The sequence below is a fragment of the Anabrus simplex genome, chromosome 7 (genome assembly GCF_040414725.1).
Source record: "Anabrus simplex isolate iqAnaSimp1 chromosome 7, ASM4041472v1, whole genome shotgun sequence".
NCBI classification, from domain to species: Eukaryota; Metazoa; Arthropoda; class Insecta; order Orthoptera; family Tettigoniidae; genus Anabrus; species Anabrus simplex.
The window spans coordinates 10,851,031-10,862,760 of NC_090271.1; the positions used below are offsets into that span (position 1 = coordinate 10,851,031).

An 11,730-nucleotide genomic window follows, 5' to 3' on the forward strand; every position below is an offset into this window, starting at 1 on the left:
TCGTGATGTTTTTGTTGGTTTCTTTAGCATGGTTATTGCTGAGTTTAGTGTTCTCTAGGGTTTGTTGTTTGTTTGATAATACAATAAATAATCTATTGTCAACTTGGGCTTGAAATAGGTTCCATTGAGCATCCAAACTAGAACAAATATGATTTGGCTGAGAGAGGAGATCTAATTTTTGTACAAGAAAAAGTCTTTTTTTAACCATAGATTATATGAGACTCGCCTCAAAACTACAAGTTTACTTTCGGATGCTCAATGGTAAGGGATTTTTTTAAAGCAGCTTAAATGACACCAGGTAAATTAATTATTTATTTTCTGCTGGTAATTTAGGTGAATATTTAGTATGTATTATTGCAGCTTTGACGACATTTTGGTTTTAAAGAGGGTTTAATGCACTGCATTTTAAGGTTAAACGGTATGTATTTTATGTACTTTAAAGTCCATTAAAATTAGTAGTATGGATTATCCATTTTGTTTTTTTTAACCGTTCACTCCTTCCCGGCCATTAGAATTGATAATCAAGGTTTTACTGTACAATCAAATGTTTGCTGGTACAACATATTCTGTGTTTTTGAGAGTATAGCTTTTACATTAAATATGAAAAAGTCCTCCAAACTTTCCAGACAATTCAGTTATATAGAATTTGTATTGATGTTTATCTTTGAATGTTTCAGTTAAAGCATCGTAAACTTCACAAGCCTCCAAATCAATGGGAACACAAATGCAATCAGTGTGAAGCAACTTACGAACGCATGAAGGATCTGATGGCTCACATTGAGTGTTCACATAATGCTGGAGGTTCCACTGCGCCAGAGAATGATAAGAACTCTAAGGGTAGTACCAAGCTGTTCAAGTGGATTTGTCGCTTTTGTGGTAAACGTATTTCTACAAAACTCAGCCTCCAAGACCACGAACGTATTCACACTGGACTCAAGCCGTACATATGCGAGTGGTGTGGTCGAGAGTTTCGCTCGAGGCCCAATCTTTTACAGCATCATCTGACACACACAGGCGATCGCAAGCATTCATGTGGAGTGTGTGGGAAAAAGTTTGCTCGTAAATCTTTTATCACGCAACACATGCGCGTTCATACAGGTGAGAAGCCATTTGAGTGTAATGTTTGTGGACACAGGTTTACGCAAGCAGGCGACATGCGGAGACATCGTAGAAGACATGCTGACATCAAAATGACGGAGTTCATTTCTCGAGAGGCTGAATTAAAGACATCTAGTGATATGAGCTAAGTATAGTTAGTGAGTGTTCAGGTCTATGTAAAGGAATGATGTGGAGAAAATACTGTTATCAAATTGGTAGAATTCCTTGCTCATGAGGCTGAATTAAAGACACCTAGTGATATGAGCTAAGAGGAGTTAGTAAGTGTTCAGGTCTACGTAAATAAATTATGCAGTAGATGCCGTTATCAAAATGATTCACTTCAGCCAAGGAACTGAAGTAAAATGGAACATCTATTCTCTGAACTTATTGGGACTATCTAAGGTTCGAGTATTTGCTTGTTCATATAACTGAACCTAAAAGCTACAACATTTAAAAATTTCTCTGAGATAATTTTACCATTGCTATGCAGTACCTTAACTCACATGAATTTCGCATAAAGGAATACATTAAAACGTTCCACCTTAGTCAATACAAATTAGGTCTTAAAGAACTTTAAGAACTAGTACAAGAAACGAAATGTATTTTGGCATTTATTTGGCCTTGTTCAGCTGTAGAAATCAATTATGATGATAAAACTAATAGAAATATTACAACGTAACACTGGAAAGTAGTGTGTTGCATCATTTAAGAATTCCATGTAGCATGTTGAACTGAATGCAAAGTTCTGTGGTGACATATTTTAATCAATTACATCTTTGTTTTTTCCTTCATTAAATGTGTTCTTCAAGCACTTCTATACCGTTGAACAATTCTCTGATCTAACAAATTCAGTACAGTATGACTACATACTCCTTCTCGTCAAGACGGCGTACTAGTGAGAAACTGTCTAGGAATGAGTGCTTCTCATGTTTGTAATGTGTGGGTGATTGCTAATTTTTAATGGAAATTTTTACAATTAAGATAAAAACAACTTTAATATGACTACTTTTTACAAAAGTTCTTTTCAGTGTTATGTTGTAATATCTTATCAGTGTCATTTGTATTGGCTTTATCATCATAATTGATTTTTATGGCTGAACAAGACCAAATAAAGTCCAAAACATGTACCTCTTTTGGTACTAGTTCTTGAAGTTCTTTAAGACCTAATTTGTATTGACTAACGTGGATCCTTTTAATTGTATTCCTTTATAGGAAATCCATTTCAATATGGATCAATTACATGATATTTTCAAATTGCTATGTATCTTAAAGTATTGACTAGGACCCGGATTTTTAGGTTTTAACCTACATCATCTGATGGCCAAGCAGGCATCAATTTTTGATAATGAGACAATGTCTCTCATAGTGCATTGGCACTGCCGGTGGCTACAATTAGCCTACGCAGTGGCCTCCACGGTATGCACTATCCAGCGTCTTGGTAGGTGTGCTAGGTACCAACTGATGAGCCCAGCCTAGCACATGGGGGCGAAACGCTGGCAACCAGGAATGAGTTAGCTGGAAAATTTATAATGTCCAATAACGGACCATTTATATTGGTATTATAAATTTACTCATTCGGAACAATTATTTCTGATTCCCTATGGGAATCAACATCTACATCACATGGTTGAGTAGTCTTCTGTCAGGCATGCTCCAAAGAAGTAACTTTCCCATAACTGACCTAAAACCTACATTGCAATACCCTAACTTGCTTACTGAAGAGTACTTAGGATTTGGATTCTTCATTTCAGGTTAAATGTGAGCATAAATCTGCAGCTGCTCCCATGGCTAGCGTAGCGAGGAGAAATAAGTTCAGCACCAACAGTATGCAAAGGTTTATTTCTTCCAGAGCTGGCAGCATGAAAATAACTTGAACTTTTGCCTATGTCAGGCATTGGTGTCTGTAAACGTCCCATGGAATGTGCTAAGTAACCTGACCATGAAAACATTCTTGGGAGACATCAGTGGCTGCAATTTACCTAATGAATCCACTTTAAGGAAAAATTATTTGCATCCTGTTTACCAGAAGACATTAGATGAAATAAGAGAAGATATAGGCGATCACTATATTTGGTGTCCTGTCAATGAAACATCTTACAGTTGCGGTCACTTCATTGTGAATGTGGTAGTAGGTAAGCTGGATCAAAATGAACCAGGTAACCCTCATCTAATTCTTTGTAAAGAAATAGAACAGACTAACAACAGCACAATAGCCCACGCAGTGAGGGATGTTTTACACGTATTGTGGCTAGCAGAGAATCAAGATAGTAAGTTTCTTTTGTTAATGACAGAGAGTGGTCTCTACATGTTGAAGGCAGGGCAGGTCCTACAGTCCTTCTACCCGAGTATGCTACACGTTACGTGATTGGCCCACGGCCTGCACCACCTTATGGAGGAGATTAGAAGCAGCTTAAGTGACGTAAACAGCGTGGTTTCTTCAGTCAAGAAAGTTTTCTTAAAAGCCCCAACATGTATATATTTGTTCAAAGAGAAACTATCGGCAACACCTCTTCCACCTGAGCCGACATTTACCCGCTGGGGAACTTGGCTGTCTGCTGCTATTTACTATGCTGAGCACCTAGAAGGAATTTAAAATGTTGTCAATGACTTGGATGAAACAGAAGCTTCCTGCATCGCCAAGACCAAGAAATCGCTCGAATGCCCGACCTTCGTCGCTTCCCTAGCATATATTAAGACACATTTTTGTTTTATACCAGAAGCTATTCTCCAGTTGTAAAGTGCAACCTTGCCATTCAAAGATTTCCTGGATATCATTGGCAATGTTTCCAAAAGAGAAATACCTGGGCCATTGGGAGTGGCATGTTCTTCGAAGTTGCAGAAGATTCTTCTACGCAATCCTGGTTTCGAAGATATGAAAGTCATCGATTCAGTATTACAGGGAGAAAAGTATTCAGGAAAATTACCCCTACAACCTGCTGCATTAGCATCTATGTACTACACTCCAATAACGTCATGTTCCGTTGAAAGAACTTTTTCATCATAGAAGAATGTGTTACGTGACAACAGGAAATCATTTACGCCAAACAATTTCGGTATGTACGTTGTTATTTACTGCAATGCCAAAAAGTAACTTACAAAGGAAACAGTAAGGAGTATTCTCTGTGTGTTTTATATGAATATGACAATGTAAATTTTTGTGAAATAAGTACATAAATAAATTTTACAGAACTACGAAAACAGAAAATTATTGCTGCCTATATTGATCCTGGAGGCAAAACCTAAAATAACCTATTTTAAGAATACAAGAAACCTAAAGTGAAGGTTTATGCTACCTAAAAATCCAGGCCCAAGTAATGACTGACTTGCAGTGCAAAAGCAAGCGAGATGATGATGTGTGTTGCCAAACATGTTGCAGAGTTGTTGGACATATGCGTTATTGTTATGCTTTTTAAGAAGGAACAGAAATGTTGGTGGCAAACAATTTTTAGTAATGGAAGCATTACAACATTACTCACCTTTCCCTCTTCCACTACTCTTCTTTGCTTATGCCATCTCCCTCTTGGTTATTTTTCTTTTGATCATCAAATTGCCCCCACATCCTCTCTGTACAACTTAATAAAAGTGAGTTTCCTCTTGAGTCCACTCCATACTGAACTAAATAATGTTCAACTGGAACAAATTAACCTTGACGTTTCGAGGAAAGACGCAAGTAAACCCGAGGGAAGACAGCATTATAGGCCATACATAATATACTGCACTTGCCCGTATGCTGTATCAAAGAGACACAGTCACATGAGAAAACTGACAATCATAACATCGCAGTTGTATGTTGTGAACGCTGCACTGACTAGCAGATGTTCAAATCACGCTACGCTGCACTGTTGTAAGTCACTGTCTTTACATACACTAATTGATAGAAATGCCACAGTATCTTATTATGTGAAGTAACCACCTTAGTTTTGTAGCAGTGAAGTCTTGAACTCCCTATTTCCCTTCAGCAAATGAAATTAAATAGAGTACTGTTCAAGTTATTGTTTATATTACATCATCACTGTTTCCAAATCCCTTTGCATATGTTGGCCCCTTGTTATTGTAGCCATCATCACCGTTTTCATTATTCAATGCTTCCTGAATGCATTTTATAATTCCATCTTCATTTAAAGTTTGAAAACTTGGATCAGCATCACTTCGCATCTTCTTCATCACAGGCTTCAAATCCGAATCTCTGAGGTTATTACTCTGCTGGTCTTTGAAGTCGTTCTTTTTGATTTCTCCTGTTATGTATTTCAAACATTAGAAAACTAACATGTAGTTGCAGTGCTTAACCTTTTCACATTGCTGGATTATTTCAGCCAACAACCTCAACATAGATTATCATGAATTTGAACTTAACATATAACCACTAACTACAGAATAATATTTTGAGGCAATATTTTAACTCGCCAGTTTGTTCAAGACGGCTCATACTTGGAATCTAGGAGTCAGTATTTATGCACAGTAGCAATCCATACAGCAGAAAGACTAAATTAAACGCACAATATTGATAAAAGTAGAGCAGAACTTGTCATGAACCTAACTTGAACTGTTTGTTTGTTTCGTTTGGTACCTCTGCCAAATACCTCAAAATAATTTCAGGGCATTCAGGGATCAAATTCCTATTTGGCACTTAAAATGCATCCGACCGTGTGGGCAGGGCTAGGTCACTGTTATTTCTTCCTCTCTCTGGCACTATCAATATCACTTTCGCTTCACTAATATCCTCAATATCACAACCGTCACTATCGAAATCCACATCGGACTCTATGTCCTCTAGAATTGTAAGATTTCCTCCAGACGCATCTTACGTTTGTACATGGCAGCCATAATGTTTACAACTGCGTGACAAAATAAAAATGTTTTCCTGCAAAACTACACACGAAAATAATATAAACTAATTGGTTTATAGTGTGGCTAATAGATGGCAGAAGCACATAACATAGTTATAAGGCAGATCGAGTATATTTATTGCAACACTGGTGGCATAAAGTCTTGCTCGAATATACTCTATCACAGCACTGGCAGGCCATTTCAGGCAGCTCAAGTATATTCGATCGCAGCAGGGAAGCGGTTAAGATTTAGCCTTTCTGAAAGAAAAAAAAAAAAAACAACAGCGCTCTCTTGGTCATTGTCTGCTATTAGTAAGCACTTGAGGACTTGCTCCTTATAAAGTATTTGATCCGTAGCTTCAATCAGGGCAGTGACATTTGCTGGAAAGTATGCTGCCTCAAAATCATCAGCATCAGCTACACTAATCTTTCATTGTAGAAGTTTTACTGGTTTTTGAAAGGAACATGCATTTTAAAAAAATTTAAAAAATTGAAATTTTGTACGACTAATGTTTGGATAATTAATGTTCCATTGTAAGTGTTGTGAGAAGATACCGCTATAATCATGCCAATTTCATAATGATTCTCTTCAAACAAGGATCTTAAGTAATACGATTCAGAGAGATAGGTACAGTAATGTCTCTAAGCAGATTTCACCCTCACTCGTACATATTGTATAAGTAATATAGTGCTTCAAGAGTTCCTATTTCTTTATGTCTTTATATGTATGAACTGTAAGAGTTGAAGTCAGTAAATTCCTGGATTGATGTTATAAACATAAACATAACATTCAAATTAATCTCTTTTGAGGCTAGACATCAATTCCAGCAACACTGCATTCCTCAATGGACTGCAGTTGAGTTTAAATTTCTTGCACTGTCTAAAATCTTCACCCCTTCCAGTGCATTTTCTGTTTTGGGAATATAAAGAAGTAGCAGGGTACAAGGTAGTGCGAATGGGTCATGTTGTTCTTGGCCAGAAATAGAGTCTGGAGAGCAGTAAATGCTGGTACATTGTCACGATGTTGTTTCACCTCTGAATGCTAACTCCTCACATCCTTCTACACATACTCCTTGTAAAGAGTTATTTCTCATCAGATAGTCTTGCTTTCGACTTGTTTCACTTTGATATAGATGTTGATTCCCGTGGGAAACCTGAAATATTTGTCCCGAATGAGTAAATTTATATTGTTTCACTTTCTTAGGTTGAGGTAACCTTGGACGTTTCCCTTGATAGGATTGTCGTTTGGTCATGTGGGGAAATAAGTTTCATCATCCATAATGGCATTGGAAAGCATGCACTTTAAGGTCTGAGCAAAAGTCAAGTCTTTGTTGTTTTTGGTCATACTCGGGAGTCTGGGCACGAAGTTTGAAGCAACATGCCTTCTATATGGATTGGACAGAAATTTGGATCATTTTATTCTAAAAATTAATTTTTAGTCCTTGTCAGAAAGCGTTTTGGCCTCAAAATTCTAGTTGGAATTGTTCTGCTATGTTGTTGCATTATCCCCACCCACTTAATAACTAGCTTTCCACTTGAAACAGACTGTAGGATGGAAAGTTTCCCTATTGCACAGTACTGCACCTTATGTATCCATTAGTTTGTAGTACCACCGGTTGAACAGTGGTGCAGTGACTTGCAGAGTGAATGGTGCGTGAAGATAAAATACAGAACCCGTCAGCATCCTCAGAGGATTCAGGGAATGAGCATGCACAGTGGTTGATTTGTTAATGCCAGTGATTTTCCAGAGACAGTGGGTGTAGTAGACTCTCCCTCATATTACATAGAAATAAGAACAAATCAAAGGGTAATGTTTAATAAGTACAGCACAGTATATGCCTGTATTAGAAAACATTAGTGATGGGACAGACATTAAGAAACAACCATACCATTTATTTATGGAACACTCTATGCAAACGAATATAAATAATTTTGATATACATAAAGGTAACTAATCACTTTAATATCTGGACACATTAATGGAATATAATGCTCTTCATACAAAAGATTAAATAGTTCTTCTCTTAATATGACTTTTAAGCCAAACAAAAGTATTTGTACGCTTGTGTAACATTGATCTTCTTGAACAAAAACTAATGGGCCGTTTGCAGAACCCCCTCTGGGGGGAGGTGGTAGAATAACACCCACGGCATCCGCTGACTGTTGTAAGAGGCGACTAAAAGGTGCCCCAGGGCCTCTCAACTTGGGAGCGTGGGTCGGCAACCACGGGGCCCTTAGCTGAATGCTGGCATTGCTTCCACCTACTTGTGCCAGGCTCCTCACTTTCATCTATCGTATCCGACCTGCCCTGATCAACTCCTGGATTTTTTCCAACCCCAATGGTAATTACAGAGATAAGTTTTTTAAGGTTCAACCTTTTCAATACAAATTACGAGCTGTATAAGATATTATTTACAACATTTATTTAATAATGGTACCGGTTTCGACATTTAAATGTCATCAACAACCATAAAAGGACATGATAATTAAAATTGATGTTGTGACACATTAATAGTTTTTTAACAATAAAAGATTAATTAAAAGTTTTGACATGTTATTGATGTATAAAAGTCTTTTGAAATGCTTATTTACACTGTGTGCAATCACTTGATACACTGTTTTTGTTCATTTGTTTATGTGCTAATACTCAACTCATCACGTCATATTTACGGTTGCGTTTGATTCTTTGGCTATAATTTGTCAGTCCATTAAGACACTTGTTATTCAAATGTTGTCAAAGTGAAAACGTAATTTTAGTTGATAACACCTTGTTCATGTAAAGAACTTGTAGAACTATGCATTAGTATATCTCATTGCACACGTCTCGAAAGGCTTGTTGTGTTTGTTAAAATTATACATTGACATATTAATAAAATTATAAAGTAAGAAACTGTTAATGGTAATTGGTTGTCTTCTCTTCTGATGTAGTACATGTGAACAAAAATTTCTCATTTCAATCGGAAGTATTTGAATCAGCCTGAAGTGAAATCAAAACAAAGGAACTATAAGTATTAAAATATGATGGGCCTGGACAAGCTAAAGTGTGTGTAATATACGGTATATGTGGCTCACCTTGGACAGCGTGTTGAGAAGCTAAAGTTGTGAGAAGGTACGGACTAATTCTGATGGGTGGCGTGTGGCGAGATAGGTTATATCTGGTGGGGAGAGGGGGAAGGAGCATGTTGGGGGAGGAAAGGGTAGGAAGAGGAGGTTTAAGGCGGGTCTTGTTATTATTGTTGTTGTTGTTGTTGTTGTTATTATTATTATTATTATTATTATTATTATTATTATTATTATTATTATTATCGTATGGCATTTACAAGCATAATCTGTAAAAATATACAATTAACATACAAATTAAAATATAGAGGTAATTAAACTAGAATGTCCAGCTTCGACAACCAGTCCACTGCATTTGGTGTCAATTCACGCAGAGTCCGTAAACCGTCCTTAAATGCTGACAGTGGACAGCAATGTCTGCTTCTCAGCACCACACTCACACGCAGCACTTTCACAATATCCCCACTTTTTCATCATATACCGGCACCTGCCGTGGCCTGTTCTGAAACGGTTGAGTTTTGACCACTCATGTCGAGGAAGATCGAAACCTGGCACTTTCTTCGTTGGGTCTTTAATCAGAAAGGCGTTGGTGGGTGGACATTGTTTCCATCGCTGTCTCCATTCTGCTGTTACACTGAATTTTTTATAGGAGTGTAGATCAGTCCAGAGTGGCTTCCTGGATTTTAACCTCGTCACAGGTGGATCTCGTAAAGCATTGAACAAAAGTGAGTTCCTGTGTGCAAAGGTCTTCTTGAGCAACTGTACTTTTGCTGCTTTTCTCCTCAGATCTGGAGGAGCAATGTTTGCTAAAACAGGCAGCCACTGAGTAGGAGTGGACCTCACTGTACCAGTAACAATTCTCATGGTTTCATTGAGCTGTACGGCAGGTCTTGTGAACGGTGTGGTAGGGGTTTGTAACTTGATAGGGTATTGTGTATCGTGCTAAATATTGACCGTCTATTCGTAAGATCGACACACCTAAAGACTTTAATTAAAAAATCAAAAAAGAATGTTAGATTTTTCTCAGATTTTGTTCAGGTCGAATTGGAGTTAAAAAACTGATCCAAGTGAATGAAGCATTCTTCTGTAACGTTGAGAACAGGGCCTTTGTCTACATTCATAAGAACCTCTAAATCCTGTTTTATGCTACTGAAGTTATGCTTTGAATCTTGATTTTCACAAAGGGAAAAGTGTTTTTTTGATTTGCATTTGTTAATTCAAACCATAATTCAGTATTTGATTTGACTTCTTGCAACTGCTTCAATATTTATTTTACTATCCAATACAAATGCAAAAGGAGGACAAGGATTACTTTGGCTATGCTAGTACAAAGTGGCTACATCACTTGTTGTAGGCAAGCTAATTTCTTCTCCCTCTTCTTCATTTTCAGAAGAAAGTTCTACTGTCACTTTCATCACTTGTCCTATCATTGCTATCCAAAGAGTTGGCATCTAATTCGTCATCTGAATGAATGAGATGAATAGTTTAATCATCCAAACGAGCATGTTTAGCCGTTATGTACGGAAGAAAAGAAAATGAAATATTGGTGCAGTAAGTCTGGGACCTACTGACATCTATAAAGTGATCATGGAACTACACTCAGCAACAACAAGAGATGAGATAACATGTTCTGCCCAGCAGATAACAATTTTTGAAAGCTCTAGACGAGTTAACTCATCATTACCCGATTGAGTAACGACTATTGGTAGACGAATTAACTTGTCACACCCAGTTAAGAGATTAAGAATCAGTCAGTACAGTTAGCGTGTATGTGTTGTGTGTCACGTTTAATCAACCATGCTCTGAATGGGCATAATCTTTATATGAAGCAATGGTGAATTTGTCTGAGGTAAGTAACATTATTAACTGGACAAGAAAGTGTACAAAACATTTCAACCCATGAAATGGGATCTTAATACTGTAGATTAAAGAAATCTCAGAAATACCAGTGTGAAAAATGTATCCATTTATTCTTGGACAGATCACTCTGGAGGAGGATTGAATAAAGTTGCATCAGCTTTGCATAACTTTTTGCATCATCTGGAAGAGAGGGTTCACCAAGAAGGAGAACCAGGACGCTCAGAAAACATTGAGGCTGTTCTCTGACAAAACAAGAACTCACTTCTTGCTTGATTACATTAACAAAAGTCAAATTTTTAATAAAGTGAAACACATTTTTTTCCTATCTGATGATGTAGTTTTATGCGTAGTGTTTGGAGGAATCGCAGAAGTGTACAGAACTCACAAAAATATATAAGAGCCACAAGAGTATCATGCAATTCAATTCTGGAAAAGCATGGAACATAAGAAGTGAACATTTTTGGCAAATTGAGAGTTTTCAAAAAAATGTATGTGAATGTCTGTGATGGGAATTTAATTCTATATCCTCTATGTATGCTCCTTTTGTTTGTAAGACAATAAACTATTTTCTAGTAAATTTAATTCTAAATGCACTTGGTAGACTCCATTTCTAATAGAACTGACCGTTTAGGCATCAACATTTTGTTTACTCACTTCATATTTTCTTTTGCTGCATGGTCCTTAGCACATTCACAGCACTTATAAGAGTTCTTGCATTTAGAAGAAGTTATCTTAGAGGACATTCAGAACTCCAACTTCAAGATTTTACATAAGTAATTGTGATTTGTGCTCCTTGGTGACACAGGACCAGCTGCAAACGTGTTAACCGAAGGCACTACTGTTAGCCTGACTTTGATTGGTCAAGGAGTTTCTATGTGAAAGAAAG

The 11,730-nt window shown here is 37.1% G+C and overlaps 1 protein-coding gene across 8 annotated transcripts in view; it reads left to right on the forward strand.

Annotated features, from left to right (window-relative positions):
* Window positions 1-11,478, forward strand: part of LOC136877210 (zinc finger protein 345) — a 240,452-nt gene extending 228,974 nt beyond the window's left edge. For all 8 annotated transcript variants that reach the window (XM_067151049.2, XM_067151051.2, XM_067151050.2 and 5 more), the window contains one exon: window positions 678-11,478. In XM_067151049.2, the coding sequence (XP_067007150.2) occupies window positions 678-1,247 (570 nt within the window). In that variant the 3' untranslated portion in view covers window positions 1,248-11,478. The remainder of the gene's footprint in view (window positions 1-677) is intronic.
* The last annotated feature ends 252 nt before the right edge of the window (window positions 11,479-11,730 follow it).